We start from the raw sequence: 26,632 nt of genomic DNA on the forward strand, positions 1-26,632 counted from the left end.
TCATTACTTTTGGTCCCACACAGAGGGAAAAATACAGAAAAACACTCAGAATACTAGAAAGCCAAGGGACAAGTGAGAATGAGCAGCTAAAATAAATTAGTACTTTTAATAATAAAAAGAGCAACCCACCCATACCCATCCACCTCCACCCCACTCTATCCCTGTAACCCTGCATTTCCCATGCCTAACCCACATAATCTGCATATCTTTGGACTGTGGGGGGAAACTAGAGCAGCCAAAGGAAACCCAGGCAGGCACATTTGGAAGTTATGTATAGTTCTAGATGCCACATTATGAGGTGGATGTGAACACTTTAGAGAGGGTACTGAAGCGGTTTATCAGGATGTTGACTGGTTTGGAGGACATTAGCTGTGACAAGAATTTTGGCAAAACATGGTTTGTTTTCACTTGAACATCAAATGTTGAGGGCAACCTTGATGGAAGTTTACAAAATTATGAGAGGCATGGATAGAACACATCGTTGGAGTCTTTTTCTCAGGATAGAAATGTCAATTACTAGGGGACACAGGCTTAAGGTAAAAGGGGAAAAGTTTAAAGGAGATGTGAGAGGCAATGTTTTTACACAGAGGGAGGTGAGTGCCTGGGATGCGCTGCCAGAGGAGGTGGTGGAGGTGGGTATAATCGCAACGTTTAAGAGGTATCTTGACACATACGTAGTAGGCAGGGAATAGAGGAATACGCACCACATAGAAGTAAAAGGTTTTTCGTTTAGAAAGGCATCATGTCTCAATGCAAGCTTGGTGGGCCGATGGCCTGTTCCTGTGCTGTACCGAATTGTTCTTTACCTTTATTATCTTTTTTAGCCCACTTTGCTGGATTCTGAATTTCTCCCAGTCTTGAGGCCTATCACTAACCTTTGCCTTCTTATATGTTTTTTCTTTCAAATTAATAATTTCCTCAACTTCCGTTGTTAGCCCATGGGACCATAAAACATCGGAAGAGAAATTAGGTCATTTGGTCCATCCAGTCTGCTCCACCATTCAATCGTGGCTAATAAGTTTCTCAACCACTTTCTCCCATTTGTCCCCTTGATAATGAAGAACCTATCTATCTTGGTCTTAAATATACTCAATGACCTGGCCTCCTCAGCCTTCTGTAGCAATGAATTCCATAGATTTAACACACTAGCTGAAGACACAGAACATAGAACATAGAACATTACAGCGCAGTACAGGCCCTTCGGCCCTCTATGTTGCGCCGACCTGTCACACCAATCTGAAGCCCATCTAACCTACACTATTCCATGTACGTCCATATGCTTGTCCAATGACGACTTAAATGTACTTAAAGTTGGCGAATCTACTACCGTTGCAGGCAAAGCATTCCATACCCTTACTACTTAAGGGTAAAGAACAATTCGGTACAGCACAGGAACAGGCCATCGGCCCACCAAGCTTGCATTGAGACATGATGCCTTTCTAAACGAAAAACCTTTTACTTCTATGTGGTGCGTATTCCTCTATTCCCTGCCTACTACGTATGTGTCAAGATACCTCTTAAACGTTGCGATTATACCCACCTCCACCACCTCCTCTGGCAGCGCATCCCAGGCACTCACCTCCCTCTGTGTAAAAACATTGCCTCTCACATCTCCTTTAAACTTTTCCCCTTTTACCTTAAGCCTGTGTCCCCTAGTGGGCGGCACGGTGGCACAGTGGTGAGCACTGCTGCCTCACAGCGCCAGAGACCCGGGTTCAATTCCCACCTCAGGCGACTGACTGTGTGGAGTTTGCACGTTCTCCCCGTGTCTGCATGGGTTTCCTCCAGGTGCTCCGGTTTCCTCCCACAGTCCAAAGATGTGCAGGTCAGGTGAATTGGCTATGCTAAATTGCCCGTAGTGTTAGGTAAGGGGTAAATGTAGGGGTATGGGTGGGTTGCGCTTCGGCGGGGCAGTGTGGACTTGTTGGGCCGAAGGGCCTGTTTCCACACTGTGTGTAATCTAATCTAATCTACTTTCTGAGTAAAGAAACTACCTCTGACATCTGTCCTATATCTATCACCCCTCACTTTAAAGCTATACCCCCTCATGCTCGCCATCACCATTCTTGGAAAAAGGCTCTCCCTGTCCATCCTATTAACCCTCTGATTATCTTATATGTCTCTATTAAGTCACCTCTCAATCTTCTTCTCTCTAGCGAAAACAGCTTCAAGTCCCTCAGCCTTTCCTCGTAAGACCTTCCCTCCATACCAGGCAACATCCTAGTAAATCTCCTCTGCATCCTTTCCAAAGCTTCCACATCCTTCTTATAATGCGGTGACCAGAACTGTACACAATACTCCAAGTGCGGCCGCACCAGAGTTTCGTACAGCTGTAGCATAACCTCATGGTTCCGGAACTCGATCCCTCTATTAATAAAAACGAAAACACTGTATGCCTTCTTAACAACCCTGTCAACCTGGGTGGCAACTTTCAAGGATCTGTGTACCTGGACACCGAGATCTCTCTGCTCACCTACACGACCAAGAATCTTACCATTAGCCCAGTACTTTGCATTCCGGTTACTCCGACCAAAGTGAATCACCTCACACTTGTCCGCATTAAACTCCATTTGCCACCTCTCAGCCCAGCTCTGCAGCTTATCTATGTCTTTCTGTAACCCACAACATCCTTCGTCACTATCCACAACTCCACCGACCTTAGTGTCATATGCAAATTTACTAACCCACCCTTCTACGCCCTCACCCAGGTTGTTTATAAAAATGATGAACAGCAGTGGACCCAACACCGACCCTTGCGGTACCCAACGAGTAACTGGACTCCAGGATGAACATTTCCTATCAACCACCACCCTCTGTCTTCTTTCAGGAAGCCAATTACTGATCCAAACTGCTATATCTCCCACAATCCCATTTTCTGCATTTTGTACAATAGCCTACTGTGGGGAACCTTATCGAATGCCTTGCTGAAATCCATATACACCACATCAACCGGTTTACTCCCATCTACCTGTTTGGTCACCTTCTCAAAGAACTCATTAAGGTTTGTGAGGGGTGATCTACCCTTCACAAAACCGTGCTGACTATCCCTAATCAAATTATTCTTTTCTAGATGATTATAAATCCTATCTCTTATAACCTTTTCCAACACTTTACCAACAACTGAAGTAAGGCTGACTGGTCTATAATTACCAGGGTTGTCTCTACTCCCCTTCTTGAACAGGGGAACCACATTTGCTATCCTCCAGTCTTCTGGCACGATTCCTGTAGACAATGATGATTTAAAGATCAATGCCAAAGGCTCGGCAATCTCCTCCCTGGCTTCCCAGAGGATCCTAGGATAAATCCCATCCGGCCCGGGGTCTTACCTATTTTCACACTCTGCAGGATTTCTAATACCTCTTCCTTATGAACCTCACTCCCACCCAGTCTAGTAGCCTGTATCTCAGTAATCTCCTCGTCAACATTGTCGTTTTCTAGAGTGAATACTGTCGAAAAATAATCATTTAGTGCTTCCCCTATCTTCTCTGACTCCACACATAACTTCCCACTACTATCCTTGATTGGCCCTAATCTTACTCTCGTCATTCTTTTATTCCTTAAATACCTATGGAAAGCCTTAGGGTTTACCTTGATCCTATCTGCCAACAACTTCTCATGTCTCCTCCTGGCTCTTCTGAGCTCTCTCTTTAGGTCTTTCCTGGCTACCTTGTAACCCTCAAGCACTTTAACTGAGCATTCACTTCTCATAAGCCTTCTTCTTCCTCTTGACCAGAGATTCCACTTCCTTCTTAAACCATGGCTCCCGCGCTCTACAGCTCCCTCCCTGCCTGACAGATACATACTTATCTAGGACACACAGGAGCCTTTCCTTGAATAAGCTCCACATTTCTAATGTGCCCATCTCCTGCAGTTTCCTTCCCCATCCTATGCTTCCTAAATCTTGCCTAATCGCATCGTAATTGCCTTTCCCCCAGCTGTAACTCTTGCCCAGTGGTATACACCTATCCCTTTCTATCACTAAAGTAAACATAACAGAATTGTGATCCCTATCACCAAAGTGCTCACCTACTTCCAAGTCTAACACCTGGCCGGGCTCATTACCCAGTACCAAATCTAATGTGGCTTCGCCCCTTGTTGGCCTGTCTACATTCTGAGTCAGGAAGCCCTCCTGCACACACGGGACAAAAACTGACCCATCTATACTACTCGTACTGTAGTGATCCCAGTCAATATTTGGAAAGTTGAAGTCCCCCATGTCAACTACCCTGTCTCTCTCACTCCTATCGAGAATCATCTTTGCTATCCTTTCCTCTACATCTCTGGAACTATTCGGAGGCCTATAGTAACAGGGTGACCTCTCCTTTCCTGTTTCTAACTTCAGCCCATACTACCTCAGTTGATGAGTCCCCAAACATCCTTTCTGCAACTGTAATACTGTCCTTGACCAACAATGCCACACCTCCCCCTCTTTTACCATCTTCTCTATTCTTACTGAAACATCTAAATTCTGGAACCTGCAACAACCATTCCTGTCCCTGCTCTATCCATGTCTCCGAAATAGCCACAACATTGAAGTCCCAGGTACCAACCCATGCTGCAAGTTCATCCACCTTATTCCAGATGCTCCTCGTGTTGAAGTCGATAGATTTCAAACCACTTTCCTGCTGCCGGTGAACTCTTGCGACTTTGAAACCTCATTTCTGACCTCACTACTCTCAACCTCCTGGACACTAGAACTACAATTTAGGTTCCCATCCCCTTGCTGAATTAGTTTAAACCAACCCCAATAGCCTTAGCGAATTCCGCCCCCCCCACCCCAGGATATTGGTACCCCTCTGGTTCAGATGAAGACCATCCTGCTATTACCCACCTACCCCAGAAAGAGCCCCAATTATCCAAGAATCCAAAACCCTCCCTCCTGCACCATCCCTGTAGCCATGTGTTCAACTCCTCTCTCTCCCTATTCCTTGCCTCATTAGCACGTGGCACGGGCAACAGACCAGAGACAACAACTCTGTTCGTCCTAGCTCTAAGCTTCCATCCTAGCTACCTGAATGTCTGCCTTAAATCCGCATCTCTCTTCCAACAATGTCACTGGTGCCTATGTGGACCATGACTTGGGGCTGCTCCCCTTCCCCCTTAAGGATCCCAAAAACACGATCAGAGACATCACGAACTCTGGCATCTGGGAGGCAACATACCAACTGTGAGTCTCTCTCATCCCCACAGAACCTCCTGTCTGTCGCCCTAACTATGGAGTCCCCAGTGACTACTGCTCTGCTCCTCTTCCCCCTTCCCTTCTGAGCAGCAGGGACAGACTCTGTGCCAGAGCCCTGTGCCCCACTGCTTTCCCCTGGTAAGTCCCCCCCCCCAACAGTATCCAAAATGGTATATTTATTGTTGAGGGGAATGGCCACAGGGGATCCCTGCACTGCCTGCCGGTTCCCTTTCCATCCCCTGACTATAACTCATTTGCCTTTTTCTTGTACCTGTTTGGTCAGAGGAGGAGGATGGGTGGGAGACACTACCCGAGTAGTGTTTCGGGTAACACAACCACACAGATATATGACTTCCCAGAAGTCCTTCACTCCTCCCTCGCACCTCTCGGCAAATGGAGGCCCGACTCCCGAGGTATGTCCCTTTTAATAAGGGAAAACTCACCCTTCCCGGCAGCCCTCGCTTCACCGCTCCTTCTCTCCTCGCCGCTCTGGCAAAATGGAGCTTTCCTCTTTATCTCCTCTCTAAAGGATCTTCCCTTCACTCTAAGGCTGTCCTCTCAGGTCTAGTCTCTCCTGCCAAAGGAAACACCTTCCCAATGTCCACACTGTCCAGGCTATTCATGTATTCTGTAAGTTTCAATTAGATCTACCACTCATCCTTCTAAACTCCATCGAGTATAGACCTAGAGCCCTCAAACATTCCTCATACATTAAGCCTTTCATTCCTTGGACCATTCTCGTAGGCGTCCTCTGGACCTGCTCGAGAGCCAGTACATCCTTCCTTAGGTATGGGGCCCAAAATTGCTCTCGATACTCTAAATGTGGTCTGACCAGAGCTTTATAAAGTCTCAGAAGTACATTCTTGCTTTTATATTTTAGTCCTCTCAAAATAAATGCCAACATTATGTTGTCTTCATAAGTACTGACTGAATCTGCAAGTTTACCTTGAGAGAATCCTGGACTAGAAATCCCAAGTCCTTTGCACTTCAGACTTCTGAATTTTCTCCCCATTTAGAAAATAGTCTACACCTCTATTGTTCCAACCAAAGTGCATGACCTCACACTTTCCCACATTGTATTCCACATGCCACTTCTTTGCACACTTTCCTAACCTGTCCAAATCCTTCAGCAGCCTCCTCTTCTTCAAACTACCTGTCCCTCCACCTACTTTTGTATCATCTGCAAACTTAGCCAGAATGTCCTCAGTTACTTCATCTAAATCATTAATGTATGAAGTAAAAAGTTGTGGTTCCAACACTGACCTTTGTGAAATACCACTTGTATTGCTGCCCTGAGAAGGAACCTTTTATAGACACTCAATGCTTTCTGCCGGCCAGCCAGGCTTCTATCCATGGTAGCACCTTGCCTCTGATACCATGGGTCCTTATCTTACTGAGGAGCCTCCTGTGTGCCATCTTGTCAAAGACCTTCTGGAAATCCAGATAGATACCATCCATTGGCTCTCCTTGGTCTAACCTGCTCATTACTTCCTCAAAGAATTCTAACACATTTGTCAGGCATGACCTCCCTTGATGAAACCATGCTGACTTCACCCTATTTTACTATGCACATCCATATATTCAGAATGGACTCCAAAATTAATGATCGAGGTCAGACTAATCGCTCTGTAATTTCCCATCTTTTGCCTTACTCTCTTCTTAAACAGGGTGATTACATTAGCGATTTTCCAGTCATTTGGGATGCTCCCTGACTCCAGTGATTCCTAAAATATCACCACTAACACCTCCACTATCTATTCAGCTATCAGAACACTTGGGAATAGTCCATCTGGTCTAGGTTATTTATCCACCTTCAGACTTTTAGTTTTTCCAGCACCAACTAATAGAATAGAATCTCTACAGTGTGGAAACAGGCCCTTCGGTCTAACAAGTCCATACTGACCCTCCAAAGAGTAATCATTCCCTACATTTACCCTGGACCAATACACATAACCTACACATTCCTGAACACTATGAACAATTTAGCAAAGTTAATTCACCTAATCTGCACATCGTTGCATTGCGGGAGGAAGCCGGAACACCCCGGAGGAAACCCACACAGACACGAAGAGAATGTGCAAACTCCAGACAGACAGTCGCTCAAGGCTGGAATTGACATGGGTGCCTGAAGCAATGAGGCAGCAGTGCTAACCACTGAGCCACTATGCCACCCTTGGTATCAGCTTGGTAATAGCCACCATATTCACCTCTGCCCCCAACTCTCTTGAATGTTTGGGATGTTACTTATGTCTTCCACCTTGAAGACTGACACAAAGTGCTTATTCAGTTCCTCAGCCACATCTTTATTCCCCACTACTACTTCTCCAGCATCATTTTCCAGTGTTCCACTGTTCACTCTTGCCTCTCTTTTGCCCTTTATATATCTAAGGAAACTTTTGCAGTCTTCTTTTATTTTATCGGCTAGCTTACCCACATATTTATTCTTCTTCCTTCTTATTTCCTTTCCCGTTGTCTTGTTGGTCTTTACTGGCTTTCCAATCCTCTGGCTTCCCACTGCCCTTTGTCACATTACATGTTTTCTCTTTTGCTTCTGTGCTGTCCCTGACTTCCCTGGTCAGCCATGTTTGCCTCATCCTCCCTTTAGTATGCTTGAACTCCTCCATCATGCCCCTGTGGTTGCCTTTATTCAGCTGTAATACCGCTATGTCAGTTTCCACCTACTCCCTCTCAAATTGCAGAGTAAATTCTACCATATTATGCCTCCTGAGGATGCCTTCATCTTAATCTCCCTTATCAAGTCGGCCTCATTGCACATCCCTAAACCCAATATTGCCTGTTACCTAGTGAGCTGCACTACAAGCTGCTCCAAAATGCCATTTCATAGACAAAATACAAATGCCATTTCTTGTGATCCACACCAACCTGATTTTCCCAGTCCATCTACATATTGAAATGCCCCATGATCACTGTAACTTTGCCTTTCTTACACACCTTTTCTATCTCCCGGTGTGTCTTATGCCCCAAATCCTGACTACTGTTTGGAGGCCTGGACATAACTCTCACTATAATATTTTAAACTTGGTGGTTTCTCATCTGTACCCACGCCTATTCTACATCATTTGACCCTACTTCATTTCTCTCTATTGATTTAATTTAATTTCATTTCTTACTAATAAGGCAACCCCACCCCCTTGCCACCTGCCTGTCATTTTGAGAGGATGTTTATCATATAATATAGAACATATAATAGTACAGCACAGTACAGGCCCTTCTGCCCACGATGTTGTGCCAAATATTTATTTTAATCTAAGATCAACCTAACCCACACATCTCTCAACTTACTGCCATCCTTGTGCTTGTTCAGCAGTCACTTAAATGTCCCTTAAGTCTCAGGCTCTACTACCACTGCTGGGAGTGTATTCCACACACTCATCACTCTCTGCATAAAGAACCTACCTCTGACATCTCCCTTATACCTTCCTCCAAACACCTTAAAATTATGACCCTTCGTGACAGCCATTTCTGCCCTGGAGAAAAGTCTCTGACTATCTACTCTATCTGTAGCTCTCATTATCTATACCTCTATCAAGCTGCCTCTCTTCCTTCTTCTCTCCAGTGTGAAAAGCTCTAGCTCACTCAACCTCTCTTCATAAGACAAGCCCTCCAATCCAGGTAGCCTCCTGATAAATCTCCTCTGCATCTCCTCTAATGAGGCGACCAGAACTGAACACAATATTCCAAGTGTGGTCTAACCAGGGTTTTATAAAGTTGCAACAAAACCTCATGGTTTTTTAACTCAATCCCCCTATTAACGAAAGGCAAAACACCATATTCCTTCTTAACAACCTTATTAATTTGGGTGGCAACTTTTGATCAACGTGCATGGACTCTAAGATCCCTCTGTTCCTCCATACTGCCAAGAATTCTGTCTTTAACCCTGTATTCTGCATTTAAATTCAACTTTCCAAAATGAATCACTTGGCATTTATCCAGGATGAATTCCATCTGCCACTTCTCAGCCCAGCTCTGCATCCAGTCAATGTCTTGTTGCAGCCTGCGGTAGCCCTTGACACTATGCACAACAACACTGACCTTTGTGTCATCAGCAAATCTACTAAACCATCTTTCCACTTCTTCATCCAAGCCATTTATAAAAGCTTCAAAGAGCAGAGGCCTAAGAACAGATCCCTGCAGGACACCACTGGTCACCGATGTCCAGGCGGAATACTTTCCATCCACTACCTCACACTGTCTTCTTTTGGCCAGCCAATTCTGTATCCAGACGGCTAAATTTTCCTGTATCCTATATCTCCTAACTTTCTGAATGTGCCTGCTGTGGGAAATCTTATCAAGTCCCTTACTGAAATCCACATACGCCACATCCACTGCTCGACCTTCGTCAACTTGTCTCATCACATCCTCAAAGAACTCAGTAAGGCTTGTGAGGCATGATCTGCCCCTCACAAGGCCATGCTGACTATCTTTAATCAAACTATGTTTTTGTAAGTAGTCATAAAGTCTACCTCTCAGAATCCTTTCCAGTATCTTGCTTACCACAGATATCAGACTGACTGATCTGTAATTCACAAGGATTTCCCTATTGCCTTTCTTGAACCGAGGAACAACATTCACTTCACTCCAATCATCCAGAAAGGAACAGCATTTGCATCCCTCAAACCATCGTGGGATATTTAGCTCCCAGTCCTGAACCCTTGCAGATCTACCCCTCTGAAATTGGCAGATATGATGCAGTGGGCATCACAATCTGTACCACTAGCTTATTTGCCTTATTTCACATACTGTGTACATTAGTTGGTTTATCTCTCTTTTAGAATCCTTCCTCCTCACTGGGATGTATTTTTGCTGAGAGTCATGAATTACCTCCTTTATGTCTGCCACTGCTTACATACTGCCATTTCTGCTCATTTATCTGCTCATTCATTTTAGCTAACACTATCCTTGTTTCTCTATAATTCCCTTTTTTTCAGTTAAACAGTTGTTTCTGATCCAAAGTCCTCACTCTCAAACAGAATACTAAGTTCAATGATGTTATGGTCACTACTTCCTCGGGGATCTTTTACTGTGAGGTCATTTATTAAACCTATCTCGTTACCCATTACCTGGTTAGCTCCTTGTTCCCTACTGCACTCTTTGAATTTGTTGTCATGTCTACTCTTTCCAATGTGATTAACCCAATTAACATGAAGATTAAAGTCACTAAAGTTATTGCTCTATTCTTTTTACATGCTCCTATTATTGGTCTTTTTTTAAATAGTCTTTCCTACAGTGTCTGCACTGTTTGGTAACCTATTGTTAACAATGTCTTCTTTATCTCTACTGAATGGACTCTATATCATCTGAGCTGAGATTATTTCCCACAACTGTTCTCAATTGAACCCCTATTAATAGTATTATCCCACCACCTTTTCCATCCCTCCTGTCTTTCTGAAAGGTCAAATATCCCCGAATGTTAAGCTCCCAATTTTGTTCTCCTTGTAACCATGTTTGCGTAATGGCTATGAGTTCACATTCATTACCTCAATTTTTATCCTCAGTTCATTGACCATTTCCATAATGCTTCATGCATTAAGGTACAAACCATTTAAGTTTCTTTTATTAACAAATTTCCTGACATTTTTATGGTTCTTTGGTGCAAGATGATATTTGCAAATTCTGTGACGTTCCTTACTTGTCTGGTTTGAGGTCCCGATGCACAATGCCATAGTTATGGAGATATTCTAATGCCAGAACTGTTTCTGCAAAGTACATCCTGGTCATGTCAACTGGCAAGGGACCAATATTCCTCAGGAGATTGGCACAGTCGCCACCTGAACACACACAAAGTAGGAGAGAGAATCAGTCAAACCCAGCATATATGTCCTAATATTCATCATTTCCCCATCAGCAACCTGCCCTGGTCTGAAGCTCTGGAGTTCCTTCCTTGAACCCTTCCATCTTCTTTTCCCTCTCCTCCTTCAAAACCAACCTTTTTAACCAGATGTTGGGCTTTTGTTCTATAATGGAGTCATTGAGCCATAGAGAGTGGAAACAGACCCTTCGGTCCAACTCACCCATTCCAACCAGATATCCTAAATTAGTCTAGCCCCATTTGCCAGCACTTGGACCATAACCTTCTAAATTCTTCCTGTTCATACACTCATCCAGATGCCTTTTAAGTGTTGGGATTGTACTAGTCTCCACCACTCCCTCTGGTAGCACATTCCATACATGCACCACCCTCTGTGTGAAAATGTTGCCCCTTAGATCCCTTTTTATTCTTTCCCTCTCACTTTAACCCTATGCCCTCTAGTTATGGACTCTCCTATCCATGCCCCTCATGATTTTATAAACTTCTAATAAGGAGAAAGTGAGGACTGCAGATACTGGAGCTCAGAGTCGAAAATGTAGTGCTGGAAAAGCACAGCAGGTCAGCAGGATTTCTGATGAAGGGCTAATGCCCAAAATATTGATTTTCTTGCTCCTCGGATGCTGCATGACCTGTTGTGCTTTCCCAGCACTACACTCTTCACTCTAAACCTCTAATAACTTTGCCTCAAATTCTGCCTGCTGCATTTTGTATGAATCAGATGTGTAAAGGCTGTAAATACAAATGCAATGGAAAATACAATGGAGTCAGTTCATTTTTTTCAGCGCTCAGTTCTCACACAGTCCCGAATATAGACTGGAAATGATCCATCTGTGCTGTTCATGTTTTACTGAATTGATTGAGATTTTTGAAGAAGTGACAAAGAGAATTGATGAAGGCAGAATGGTGGACATTGTCTATATGGTGTTCAGCAAGGCTTTTGACAAGGTTCTGCACAGTTAACTGGTTGGTAACATTAGATCACATAGAGTACAGGGAGAACTAGCTATTTGGATACAATTTTGGCTCAAAGGTAGGAGACAGAAGGTGGTGGAAGGCTGCTTTACAGACTAGACGCCTGTGGCCAGCGGTGTACCACAAGGATTGGTGCTGGATCCACTGCTTTTTGTCACTTACATAAATGATTTGGATGTGAATATAGGAGGTATAGATAGTAACTTTGCGCATGACACTGAAATTTGTGGTGTAGTGGACAGCGAAGAGAGTTACCTCAGAGTGCAACAGAACCTCGATCAGATGGGCCAATGGATTGAGGTGTGGCAGGTGGAGTTTAATTTAGATAAATGTGAGGTGCTGCATTTTGGAAAGGCAAATCAGGGCAGGACTTATACACTTAATGGTAAGGTCCTGGGGAGTGTTACCAAACAGAGACCTTGGGATGCAGGGTCATATTTCCCTGGAAGTGGAGTCACAGGTAGACAGGATAGTGAAGAAGGTGTTTGGTACACTTGCCTTTATTGGTCAGAGTATTGAGTACAGGAGTTGGGAGGCCATCTGATGGCTGTACAGGACATTGGTCAGGCCAATTTTGAAATACTGCATTCAATTCTGGTCTCCCTCCTATAGGAAGGATGTTGTGAAACCGGAAAGGGTTCAGAAAACATTTACAAGGATGTTGCAAGGGTTGGAGGATTTGTGCTACAGAGAGAAGCTGGATATGCTGGGGCTGTTTTCCCGGGAGCACCAGAGGCTGAGGGGTGATTTTATAGAAGTTTCCAAAATCATGAGACACCTGGATAGGGTGAATAGTCAAGGTCTTTTCCCCAGGGTAGGAGAATCCAAAACCAGAGAACACAGGTTCAAGGTGAGAGGGAAAAGATTTTTCATGCAGAGGGTGGTGTGTGTATGGAATTAGCTGCCAGAGGAAGTAGTGGAGGCGGGTACAATTACAACATTTAAAAGGCATCTGGATGGGTATATGGATAGGAAGGGTTTGGAGGGATATAGGGCGGGTGGTGGCCTATTAGTTTAGGATATCTGGTCAGCACGGATAAATTGGACAAAGGGTCTTTTTCTGTGCTGTACAGCTCTATGAGTCCAGAGAGGGAGGAATTTATGTGCAGCTTTCTCTGGTCTCCCACTGTAACTTAGACATCAGCAGGTCTTGTTTTTGCCACAGAGATTGCGGGAACAGTGAAAATCCTCCGTCAGTTGCTACAGCCAAATTTGTAAAATGCAGTTTGTCAGAATCTTAATACATGTCCTGCAATAACCTTAGGCCTCAAAGAGTCTGAAAGAAACAGTAATTTTCAGTCACAATCATAAATTCAAAACATCCACTAAGATACACCCTTTGTATTCCCAGCATTCCCCTGCCATGTGACACCACATTGGTGTTTGCAAGCTACACCAAACCAGCTTCTTGTTGTTCCATTGAATCGGTGTTACGGTCGATATAGAGTTAGTAAAGGAGGATAATGGTACTACTCTCCACTCAGTCTTGTACTGGTTAGAGTAAAAATCATAAGCATATCCCTCCTGAATCAACCATTCCTACTGTCCATCAGTCTCTCCTTTTATATGTTCAAATAAATCCCCAATGACTGTCTTTACATTAAACAAAATTAACACACTGTTTCCCAGTTAACCTAGTGTTCTCCAGTGAAATCACACCAGCATTCCTGTGCTTTCACCTACTGCACTGGCATTGCCCTGTTAATCCAAACCAATCCCCGGCAATGGTCCGTCCTGTTATTCCATACTGGATTGCCTGGTTTCTCCACATTTCCCACCATTGCTTTTAACGCGACGAGCCTGTGACTGTATTTAATACACAGGGCCCATTATTGTACACATTCATTCCAGTGTTCAGCTCATTCAAAACCTTAACATGGGGGGATGGGGCCAGGAGCAGTATGTATGTGGGAATATATGTGCATCAATTACTGAAGGCAGCAGAACGGGGCAAGGGAGTGATTATTAAACAGTGCAGGATGCTGAACTTTCTTAAAAGGGACATTAATGAGAAGAGCAGGGTGGTTTGGATCAATTTGTATAAGACACTAGTTTCAGCTGGGGTATTGCATTATTTCTGGGCAAAGCAGATAGAAAGGATGAGATGAAATTGGAGAGAATGTACAGAAAGTTCACCATGATGATTTTGGAGATGAGGAACTTCAGTTGAAGATAAATTGAAGTTGGAACAGTTTTCCTTGAAGAATGGTGGGAGGAGAGCTGATCAAGGTATTGATAATCATGACAGCTGAGAGGATAGATGGTGTGGGGAAATGTTTCTATTGGCAGAAGGATTGGGAAGAGAAGGCATAAAGTAATTAGCAAAAGAAAAAAATAGTGAAATGAAAATAAACGTAAAGTGGTTAGGCTGTGGAATACCCTGTCTGAGAGTGTGGTAAAAGGAGGTTTAATTGAAGCTTTCAGAAAGGAATTACAAGCTTTTTTGAAAACAAAGAAAATGGCATTAAATCAACTGCTCACTCGGATAGCCAACACTTTCTTTCTTTCTCCACTGTTAATAAACCTGTGATTTTGAAATTGAGTACAGGAGTGTTGGGTCTGTTCATAATCCCAGTGCTATGGCCAATGAGCTTCAATGACATTGAAAGTCCACAACAAAATAGACAGTTCATGATGAGTATCGCTCCAATGCCCAGTTATATTCCCAGACACGAGATCACAATAACAGCAAATGACTTGAGAGCTGGAGCCGATCCACCAGCCACTGGGCTCTTTGCTGTTTGCAATTCTCAATCCTTACCTTCTACATATTCCATCACCATGCAAAGGTGGCGCCTGGTCTCAAAGGAACAATACATACTGACAACAAATGGATTCTCCGCGAATGTCAGGATGTCACGCTCGACAAACATCTGCTGGATTTGATTTCTCAGGATCAGGTTGTGTTTGTTAACCTTCTTCATAGCAAATCGTTGCCTTGTTTCTATGTGCCGGACAAGATACACTGCTCTGGGAACACAGACAGCTGGTTAAAATGGTTCCTTTATTCCAACTCACTGCAACTTTTCAATGGAAACGATTTCAAATGAATTGACCTACCCATATGCTCCATTACTGATCAATTTAATTGTCTCAAAATCATTCTCACCAGGTTTTGGACGCGGAATTGATGTTGCTCGACTCTAGTAAAACAATATTCATTGCATAAGAAATGATGATTCTGTCCTTATCAGAGATTGAGCAATTCAGCAAACCAGAACTGAAGAGAATTCGTACTGCCACAAAACCAGCGCCTTCTGTCTGCAATTCACTGTCCTCTCTTTTTTTCTTACCCCTCACCCTGTCCTGTTGCCCCTCAACTCGTATTGTTGTCTTTCCTAACCTCAGGATATTGCAAAGAATGTACCTGTGCTGACCGAAAGGAAATGTAGCCGTGGCTAAAATGTAGGATATATAAGCTAAGCACCATATACTCCCACACCAAGGTATCTGAGCAATCAGCAGATAATGCTGCAAATGCTTTGGTGAAAAATTAATACTGACCCAGAGAATGGGGATCTTAAATGCTTTTTCCATAGGTGCCAAAGGACCAGTACTGACTCTTCGACAGTGCAGCACTCCCTCAGTACTGACTCTCCGACAGTGCAGCACTCCCTCAGTACTGACTCTCCAACAGTACAGCACTCCCTCAGTACTGACTCTCCAACAGTACAGCACTCCCTCAGTGCTGTCTCTCTGACAGTGCAGCACTCCCTCAGTACTGACTCTCTGACAGTGCAGCACTCCCTCAGTACTGACTCTCCGACAATGCAGCACTCCCACAGTACTGACTCTCCGACAGTACAGCACTCCCTCAGTGCTGACTCTCTGACAGTGCAGCACTCCCTTACTACTGACTCTCTGACAGTGCAGCACTCCCTCAGTACTGACTCTCTGTCAGTACAGCACTCCCTCAGTACTGACTCTCTGACAGTGCGGCACTCCCTCAGTGCTGACTCTCTGACAGTGCGGCACTCCCTCAGTACCTACTCTCCGACAGTACAGCACTCCCACAGTACTGACTCTCCGACAGTACAGCACTCCCTCAGTACTGACTCTCCGACAGTGCAGCATTCCCTCAGTACTGACCCTCTGACAGTGCAGCACTCCCTTACTACTGACTCTCCGACAGTGCAGCACTCCCTCAGTACTGACTCTCTGTCAGTGCAGCACTCCCTCAGTACTGACTCTCTGACAGTGCGGCACTCCCTCAGTGCTGACTCTCTGACAGTGCGGCACTCCCTCAGTGCTGACTCTCTGACAGTGCGGCACTCCCTCAGTGCTGACTCTCTGACAGTGCGGCACTCCCTCAGTGCTGACTCTCTGACAGTGCGGCACTCCCTCAGTACTGACTCTCCGACAGTGCAGCACTCCCTCAGTACTGACTCTCTGACAGTGCGGCACTCCCTCAGTACTGACTCTCCGACAGTGCAGCACTCCCTTACTACTGACTCTCTGACAGTGCAGCACTCCTTTACTACTGACTCTCCGACAGTGCAGCACTCCCTCAGTACTGACTCTCCAACAATGCAGCACTCCCTCAGTACTAACTCTCCGACAATGCAGCACTCCCTCAGTACTGACTCTCCGACAGTGCAGCACTCCCTCAGTACTGACTCTCCGACAGTGCAGCACTCCCTTACTACTGACTCTCTGACAGTGCAGCACTCCCTTACTACTGACTCTCTGACAATGCTGCACTCCCTAACTACTGACTCTCCGACAGTGCAGCACTCCCTCAGTACTGACTCTCCGACAGTACAGCACTCCCTCAGTACTGACTCTCCGACAGTGCAGCACTCCCTCAGTACTGACTCTCCGACAGTGCAGCACTCCCTTACTACTGACTCTCTGACAGTGCAGCACTCCCACAGTACTGACTCTCCGACAGTGCAGCACTCCCTTACTACTGACTCTCTGACAATGCTGCACTCCCTAACTACTGACTCTCCGACAATGCAGCACTCCCTCAGTACTGACTCTCCGACAGTGCAGCACTCCCTCAGTACTGACTCTCCGACAGTGCAGCACTCCCTTACTACTGACTCTCTGACAATGCTGCACTCCCTAACTACTGACTCTCCGACAGTGCAGCACTCCCTCAGTACTGACTCTCCGACAGTACAGCACTCCCTCAGTACTGACTCTCCGACAGTGCAGCACTCCCTCAGTACTGACTCTCCGACAGTGCAGCACTCCCTTACTACTGACTCTCTGACAGTGCAGCACTCCCTTACTACTGACTCTCTGACAGTGCAGCACTCCCACAGTACTGACTCTCCGACAGTACAGCACTCCCTCAGTACTGACTCTCCGACAGTGCAGCATTCCCTCAGTACTGACCCTCTGACAGTGCAGCACTCCCTTACTACTGACTCTCCTACAGTGCAGCACTCCCTTACTACTGACTCTCTGACAATGCTGCACTCCCTCAGTACTGACTCTCCGATAGTGCAGCACTCCCTTACTACTGACTCTCTGACAATGCAGCACTCCCTCAGTACTGACTCTCCGACAGTGCAGCACTCCCTCAGTACTGACTTTCTGACAGTGCAGCACTCCCTCAGTACTGACTCTCCGACAATGCAGCATTCCCTCAGTACTGACCCTCTGACAGTGCAGCACTCCCTTACTACTGACTCTCCGACAGTGCAGCACTCCCTCAGTACTGACTCTCCGATAGTGCAGCACTCCCTTACTACTGACTCTCTGACAATGCAGCACTCCCTCAGTACTGACTCTCCGACAGTGCAGCACTCCCTTACTACTGACCCTCTGACAGTGCAGCACTCCCTTACTACTGACTCTCCTACAGTGCAGCACTCCCTTACTACTGACTCTCTGACAATGCTGCACTCCCTCAGTACTGACTCTCCGATAGTGCAGCACTCCCTTAGTACTGACTCTCTGACAGTGCAGCACTCCCTCAGTACTGACTCTCCAACAGTGCAGCATTCCCTCAGTACTGACCCTCTGACAGTGCAGCACTCCCTTACTACTGACTCTCCGATAGTGCAGCACTCCCTTACTACTGACTCTCTGACAGTGCAGCACTCCCTCAGTACTGACTCTCCGACAGTGCAGCACTCCCTCAGCACTGACCCGCCAACAGTGCAGCAGTCCCTCAGTACTGACCCTCAGACAGTGTGGCACACCCTCAGTACTGAACCTCTGACAGTGCAGCACCCCCTCAGCACTTGACCCTCTGATATGCGGCATTCTTTCAGCACTGACCCTCTGACAGTGTAGCACTCCCTCAGTACTGACTCACCAACCGTGCAGCACTCCCTTAGCACTGACCCTCCGACAGTGTGGCGCTCCCTCAGCACTGACTCTCCAAGTGCTGTGCTCCCTCAGCACTGAGCCTCCAACAGTGCAGTGCTCCCTCAGCACTGACTCTCCAACAGTGCAGTGCTCCCTCAGCACTGACTCTCCAACAGTGCAGTGCTCCCTCAGCACTGACTCTCCAACAGTGCAGTGCTCCCTCAGCACTGATTCTCCACCTTGGGTGACTGTCTGTGTGAAGTTTGTACATTCTCCCAGTGTCTGCGTGAGTTTCCTCTGGGTGCTCCAGTTTCCTCCCACAATCCAAAGATGTGCAGGTTAGGTGAATTGGCAATGCTAAATCACCCATAGTGCGAGTTACATTAGTCGGAGGTAAATGTAGGGGAATGGATCTGAGAGGGTTACTCTTCGGAGGCTCAGTGTGGACTTGTTGGGCCAAAGAGCCTGTTTCCATACTGTAGGGATTCTAATACTGATCCTCCAACAGTGTGGTGCTCCCTCAGCACTGACCCTCCAACAATGCAGCACCCTCTCAGAACTGACTCTCCAATAGTGCAACAGTCTCTCAGCACTGTCCCTCTGACTGTGTGGCACTCTCCCACACCACTGACCTTTCAAGAGTGTGGCACTCCCACAGTACTGAACCTCTGACAGTGTGGCACGGCATGAGCACTGACCCTCCCACAGTGCAGTACTCTCTCAGCACTGACCCTCCCACAGTGCAGTACTCTCTCAGCACTGACCCTCCCACAGTGCAGTAGTCTCTCAGCACTGACCCTCCCACAGTGCAGTACTCTCTCAGCACTGACCCTCCCACAGTGCAGTACTCTCTCAGCACTGACCCTCCCACAGTGCAGTACTGTCTCAGCACTGACCCTCCCACAGTGCAGTACTCTCTCAGCACTGACCGTCCCCAGTGCAGTACTGTCTCAGCTCTGACCCTCCCACAGTGCAGTACTCTCTCAGCACTGACCCTCCCACAGTGCAGTACTCTCTCAGCACTGACCCTCCCACAGTGCAGTACTGTCTCAGCACTGACCGTCCCCAGTGCAGTACTGTCTTAGCACTGACCCTCCCACAGTGCAGTACTCTCTCAGCACTGACCCTCCCACAGTGCAGTACTCTCTCAGCACTGACCCTCCCACAGTGCAGTACTCTCTCAGCACTGACCGTCCCCAGTGCAGTACTGTCTTAGCACTGACCCTCCCACAGTGCAGTAGTCTCTCAGCACTGACCCTCCCACAGTGCAGTACTGTCTCAGCACTGACCGTCCCCAGTGTAGTACTGTCTTAGCACTGACCCTCCCACAGTGCAGTACTCTCTCAGCACTGACCCTCCCACAGTGCAGTACTCTCTCAGCACTGACCGTCCCCAGTGCAGTACTGTCTTAGCACTGACCCTCCCACAGTGCAGTAGTCTCTCAGCACTGACCCTCCCACAGTGCAGTACTGTCTCAGCACTGACCCTCCCACAGTGCAGTACTCTCTCAGCACTGACCGTCCCCAGTGCAGTACTGTCTTAGCACTGACCCTCCCACAGTGCAGTAGTCTCTCAGCACTGACCCTCCCACAGTGCAGTACTGTCTCAGCACTGACCCTCCCACAGTGCAGTACTCTCTCAGCACTGACCCTCCCACAGTGCAGTACTCTCTCAGCACTGACCCTCCCACAGTGCAGTAGTCTCTCAGCACTGACCCTCCCACAGTGCAGTACTCTCTCAGCACTGACCCTCCCACAGTGCAGTAGTCTCTCAGCACTGACCCTCCCACAGTGCAGTACTCTCTCAGCACTGACCCTCCCACAGTGCAGTAGTCTCTCAGCACTGACCCTCCCACAGTGCAGTACTCTCTCAGCACTGACCCTCCCACAGTGCAGTACTGTCTCAGCACTGATCCTCCCACAGTGCAGTACTCTCTCAGCACTGACCCTCCCACAGTGCAGTACTGTCTCAGCACTGACCCTCCCACAGTGCAGTACTCTCTCAGCACTGACCCTCCCACAGTGCAGTACTGTCTCAGCACTGACCCTCCCACAGTGCAGTACTGTCTCAGCACTGATCCTCCCACAGTGCAGTACTCTCTCAGCACTGACCCTGACAATCCATGCACTCTGGGGGGGTTTGATTTACCATATTTGCTGCAGTCTCTGAAGTGTTTTTCAAAGTATACCCTTCCGACCCTCACATTTTTTTCCCTTGCAATGTACTTTTCCCTCTATTGGCACACCAAGGTTGCATAGCATCAAAGGCTTATTACTAAAAGAAACAAAAAATGTGCTCACATCCTGAGAATCTGATTTCTGTGGAGAGATTGTGTCTTCATCATCCAATGGAACAATTCCTGCGTGAACAAAACTGAGATGAAATACATCAGTTCTGACATTAACTGGAAGGTCTGTATATGTAATGATGGATACAGTGGCAAATAGGTGAAAAAGAATTAAATAGAGATTGTTGGAAAACTTCATTATTAAATGTCCGATCATTGGCTGAATTCCGCAGTATTACCTTGGAATGGGTCCTTTGTCAGACCCAGCTGACTGATGATGTACCTTGGGATATCAGTCTTTATTCCTTGCCCAATTTTTGCATGACCCTCTGCTGCTTCCAGCAAATGATAAAACTCCTCAGGATCAAACTCCTTAAGAAAAACACAGAAATGTTATTCGATAATGTCTGGTGTTAGTGACCTCCATAAATGATTTGGAGGAAAACGCCGCGGTTCAAATTAGGAAGTTTGAGGATGATACAAAGATTGGTAGAGTTGCCGATAGGTGGATTGTCAGAGGGTACAGCAGGAAATAGATCAATTGGAGGCATGGGCAGAAAAATGGCAGGTGGAGTTTAATCTGGACAAATATTAAGTGATGTATTTTGGAAAGTCAAGTACAGATGGAAATTATACAGTGAATGACAGAACCCTTAGGAGCATTGATTCGCAGGGAGCTGGGTGTTCAGGTCCACAGATCACTGAAGGTGGCAGCACAGGTAGATAAGGGAGTAATAAAGGCCTTTGGCATGTTTGCCTTCATTGAAAGAGGCATTGAGTAAAAGGATAGACAAGTTACGCAGCAGTTTTATAAAAGTTTAGTTAGGCGACACATGGAATATTGCATACAGTTCTGGTCACCACACTACCAGAAGGATGTGGATGCTTTGGAGAGGGAGCAGAAAAGGTTTACCAGGATCCTGCCTATTATATGGGGAATTTAGCTATGATGAAAGGGTACATAGACTGGGTTTGTTTTCATTGGATCTCAGGAGGTTGAGGGGTGACCGGATAGAAGTTTATAAGATCGTGAATGGCATGGAGAGAGTGGAAAGTATGAGGCTTTTTCCTATGGTGGAGAGGTCAATTACTAGGGGACACAGGTTCAAGGTGTATGGATAGAAGTTTAAAAGAGATGTGCGATGTAGGTTTTTCACACAAAGGGTGGTGAGTGCCTGCAACACGTTGCCAGTGGAGGTTGTGGAAGCAGACACAATAGCAGCATTCAAGAAGCACCTGCATACATTTATGAATATGAAGGGAATTGAGGGATATAGATCCTACAAGAGAAGATAGTTTTAGTATGGAAGGGTAAAATGTATCAGCAAAGGATTTGAGAGCCAAAGGGTCTGTTCTTGTGCTATATTGTTCTTTCTTTGTTCTTTGAAATAGCCCAGTGAGGTAAATATGGCAGATTTAGGGTGTCTTACACTGTCACTGTTCAGAGTCATAGATTATTCAGCATGGTAAGGTTCACTTACTGTGTAACCGTGCAGAGTCAGAGTTCATTCAGGAGAGTAAGGGTCACTCACTGTGTAACCATACAGAGTCAGTGTTTATTTAGCAGAAATAGGTTCACTCATTTGTAACCGTACAGAATCAGGGTTTATTCAGCAGGGTAAGGATCACTCACTGTATAACTGTACAGAGTCAGTGTTTCTTCAGCAGGGTAAGTGTCACTCACTGTGTAACCATACAGAGTCAGTGTTTATTCAGCAGAGTAAAGGTCACTGTATAAACGTACAGAGTCAGTGTTTATTCAGCAGAGTAAGGGCCACTCAGTGTGTAACTGTACAGAGTCAGTGTTTATTCAGCAGAGTAAGGGACATTCACTGTGTAACTGTACAGAGTCAGTGTTTATTCAGCACGGTAAGGGTCACTCACTGTGTAACTGTATAAAGTCAGTGTTTATTCAGCAGGGTAAGGGTCACTAACTGTGTAACCGTACAGACTCAGTGTTTATTCAGCAGCGTAAGGGTCACTGACTGTGTAACTGTACAGAGTCAGTGCTAATTCGGCAGGGTAAGGGTCACTCACTGTGTAACCGCACAGAGACAGTGTTTTTTCAACAGGGTAAGGGTCACTTGCTGTGTAACTGTACAGAGTCAGGGTTTATTCTGCAGGGTAAGGGTCACTCACTGTGTAACTGTACAGAGTCAGTATCTATTGAGCAGGGTAAGGATCACTCACTGTGTAACCATACAGAGTCAGTGTTTATTCATCAGGAGAAAGTGAGGTCTGCAGATGCTGGAGATCAGAGCTGAAAATGTGTTGCTGGAAAAGCGCAGCAGGTCAGGCAGCATCCAGGGAACAGGAGAATTGACGTTTCGGGCATAAGCCCTTCTCCAGGATTCCTGAAGAAGGGCTTATGCCCGAAACGTCGATTCTCCTGTTCCCTGGATGCTGCCTGACCTGCTGCGCTTTTCCAGCAACACACTTTCAGCTTTATTCATCAGGGTAAGGGTCACTCGCTGTGTAACCGTACAGAGTCAGTGTTTATTCAGCAGGCTAAGAGTCACTCACTGTGGAACTGCACAGAGACAGTGTATTTTCAACAGCGCTAGTGTCGATTGCTGTGTAACTGTACAGAGTCAGGGCATGTTCAGCAGTGTAAGGGTCACTTGCTGTTTAACTGGATAGAATCAGTGTTTATTCAGCAGGGTAAGAGTCACTCACTGTGTAACTGTACAGAGTCAGTGTTTATTCAGCAGGGTAAGGATCACTCACTGTGTAACTATACAGAATCAGTGTTTATTCAGCAGGCTAAGGGTCACTCAGTGTTTAACTGTACAGAGGCTATGTTTATTCAGCAGGATAAGGATCACTCACTGTGTATCTGTTCAGAGTCAGTGTTTGTTCAGCAGGGTAAGGGTCACTCACTGTGTAACTACACAGAGTCAGGTTTATTCAGCAGGGTAAGGGTCACTCACTGTATAACTGTCCAGAGTCAGTGTTTATTCAGCAGGGTAAGGGTCACTCACTGTGTAACTGTACAGAGTCAGGCTTAAATCAGCAGGCTAAGGGTCAGTCACTGCGTAACTGTATAGAGTCTGTGTTTATTCAGCAGGGTAAGGATCACTCACAGTGTAACTGTACAGAGTCAGTGTTTATTCAGCAGGATCAGGGTCATTCACTGCGTAACTATACAGATTCAGGGTTTATTCAGCAGGGTAAGGGTCACTCACTGTGTAACTGTACAGAGTCAGTGTTTATTCAGCAGGGTAAGGGTCACTCACTGTGTAACTGTACAGAGTCTGTGTTTATTCAGCAGGGTAAACGTCACTCACTGTGTAACTATACAGAGTCAGTGTATTTTCAACAGGGTAAAATGGCAATTGCAGTGTAACTGTACAGAGTCAGGGCTTATTTAGCTGCATCAGGGTCACTCACTGTGTAACTGTACAGAGTCAGTGTTTATTCAGCAGGGTAAGGGTCATTCACTGTGTAACCGTACAGATTCAGTGTTTATTCAGCAGGATAAGTGTCACTCACTGTGTAACCGTACAGAGTCAGTGTTTATTCAGCAGGCTAAGAGTCACTCACTGTGGAACTGCACAGAGACAGTGTATTTTCAACAGGGTAAGGGTCAATTGCTGTGTAACTGTACAGAGTCAGGGTTTACTCAGCAGCGTAAGGATCACTCACTGTGTAACCCGTACAGAGTCGGTGTTTATTCAGCAGGGTAAGGGTCACTTGCTGTGTAATTGTACAGAGTCAGGGTTTATTCAGCAGGGTAAGGGTCACTCACTGTGTAACTGTACAGAGTCAGTGTTTATTCAGCAGGGTAAGGGTCACTCACTGTGTAACTGTACAGAGTCAGAGTTCATTCAGGAGAGTAAGGGTCATTCACTGTGTAACTGTACAGAGTCAGAGTTTATTCAGCAGGGTAAGGGTCACTCACTGTGTAATTGTACAGAGACAGTGATTTTTAAACAGGGTAAGGGTCACTTGCTGTTTAACTGGACAGAGTCAGGATTTATTCAGCAGGGTAAGGGTCACTCACTGTGTAACCATACAGAGTCAGGGTTTATTCAGCTGGCTAAGGGTCACTCACTGTGGAACTGCACAGAGACAGTGTTTTTTCAACAGGGTAAGGGTCACTTGCTGTGTAACTGTACAGAGACATGGTTTATTCGGCAGAGTAAGGGTCACTTACTGTGTAACTGTACAGAGTCAGTGTTTATTCTTCAGAGTAAGGGTCACTCACAGTGTAACTGCACAGAGTCAGTATTTATTCAGCAAGGTAAGGGTCACTCACTGTGTAACTACACAGAGTCAGTGTTTATTCAGCAGGATAAGGGTCACTCACTGTGTAACTGTACTGAGTCAGCCTTTATTCACCAGGGTAAGGGTCACTCATTGTCTAACTGTACAGATTCAGTGTTTATTCAGCAGAATTATGGTCACTCACTGTGTAACTGTACAGAGTCAGTCTTTATTCACCAGGGTAAGGGTCACTCATTGAGTAACAGTTCAGAGTCAGTGTTTATTCAGCAGGGTAAGGGTCACTCACTGTGTAACTGTACAGTGTCAGTGTTTACTCAGCAGGGTAAGGGTCACTCACTGTGTAACCGTACAGAGTCAGTGGTTATTCTGCAGAGTATGGGTCATTGCTGTTTAACTGGACAGAGTCAGGGTTTATTCAGCAAGGTAAGGGTCACTCACTGTGTAACTATACAGAGTCAGGGTTTATTCAGCAAGGTAAGGGTCACTCACTGTGTAACTATACAGAGTCAGAGTTTATTCAGCAGGGTAAGGGTCACTCACTGTGTAATTGTACAGAGACAGTGATTTTTAAACAGGGTAAGGGTCACTTGCTGTTTAACTGGACAGAGTCAGGGTTCATTCAGCAGGGTAATGGTCACTCACTGTGTAACCATACAGAGTCAGGGTTTATTCAGCAAGGTAAGGGTCACTCACTGTGTAACTATACAGAGTCAGGGTTTATTCAGCAAGGTAAGGGTCATTCACTGCGTAACTATACAGATTCAGGGTTTATTCAGCAGGGTAAGGGTCACTCACTGTGTAACTGTACAGAGTCAGTGTTTATTCAGCAGGGTAAGGGTCACTTGCTGTGTAACTGTACAGAGACAGTGTTTTTTCAACAGGGTATGGTTCACTTGCTGTTTAACTGGACAGAGTCAGGGTTTATTCAGCAGGGTAATGGTCACTCACTGTGTAACCATACACAGTCAGGGTTTATTCAGCAAGGTAAGGGTCACTCACTGTGTAACTATACAGAGTCAGGGTTTATTCAGCAAGGTAAGGGTCACTCACTGTGTAACCCGTACAGAGTCGGTGTTTATTCAGCAGGGTAAGGGTCACTTGCTGTGTAACTGTACAGAGACAGTGTTTTTTCAACAGGGTATGGTTCACTTGCTGTTTAACTGGACAGAGTCAGGGTTTATTCAGCAGGGTAATGGTCACTCACTGTGTAACCATACAGAGTCAGGGTTTATTCAGCAGGGTAAGGGTCACTCACTGTGTAATTGTACAGAGTCAGAGTTTATTCAGCAGGGTAAGGGTCACTCACTGTGTAATTGTACAGAGACAGTGATTTTTAAACAGGGTATGGTTCACTTGCTGTTTAACTGGACAGAGTCAGGGTTTATTCAGCAGGGTAATGGTCACTCACTGTGTAACCATACAGAGTCAGGGTTTATTCAGCAAGGTAAGGGTCACTCACTGTGTAACTATACAGAGTCAGAGTTTATTCAGCAGGGTAAGGGTCACTCACTGTGTAATTGTACAGAGACAGTGATTTTTAAACAGGGTATGGTTCACTTGCTGTTTAACTGGACAGAGTCAGGGTTTATTCAGCAGGGTAATGGTCACTCACTGTGTAACCATACAGAGTCAGGGTTTATTCAGCAGGGTAAGGGTCACTCACTGTGTAATTGTACAGAGTCAGAGTTTATTCAGCAGGGTAAGGGTCACTCACTGTGGAACTGCACAGAGACAGAGTTTTTTCAACAGGGTAAATGTCACTTGCTGTGTAACTGTACAGAGACATGGTTTATTCGGCAGAGTAAGGGTCACTCACTGTGTAACTGTACAGAGTCAGTATCTATTGAGCAGGGTAAGGATCACTCACTGTGTA

The 26,632-nt window shown here is 45.8% G+C and overlaps 1 protein-coding gene across 6 annotated transcripts in view; it reads right to left on the reverse strand.

Annotated features, from left to right (window-relative positions):
* Window positions 1–26,632, reverse strand: part of LOC122565068 (microtubule-associated serine/threonine-protein kinase 3-like) — a 334,201-nt gene that overhangs the window by 105,079 nt on the left and 202,490 nt on the right. For 4 of the 6 annotated variants that reach the window (XM_087975852.1, XM_087975855.1, XM_087975854.1 and 1 more), the window contains 5 exons: window positions 20,772–20,904; window positions 20,546–20,604; window positions 15,042–15,124; window positions 14,743–14,951; window positions 10,830–10,968 (listed from right to left, as the gene is read on the reverse strand). In XM_087975852.1, coding sequence (XP_087831978.1) covers window positions 10,830–10,968; window positions 14,743–14,951; window positions 15,042–15,124; window positions 20,546–20,604; window positions 20,772–20,904 — 623 coding nt within the window. Of the gene's footprint in view, window positions 1–10,829; window positions 10,969–14,742; window positions 14,952–15,041; window positions 15,125–20,545; window positions 20,605–20,771; window positions 20,905–26,632 lie in introns of those variants that run through there. The other 2 variants (XM_087975853.1, XM_087975856.1) reach the window with 2 other exon arrangements.

The sequence above is a fragment of the Chiloscyllium plagiosum genome, unplaced genomic scaffold, assembly GCF_037043375.1.
Source record: "Chiloscyllium plagiosum isolate Xiang-an unplaced genomic scaffold, Cpla_swu_hap1 HiC_scaffold_28, whole genome shotgun sequence".
NCBI classification, from domain to species: Eukaryota; Metazoa; Chordata; class Chondrichthyes; order Orectolobiformes; family Hemiscylliidae; genus Chiloscyllium; species Chiloscyllium plagiosum.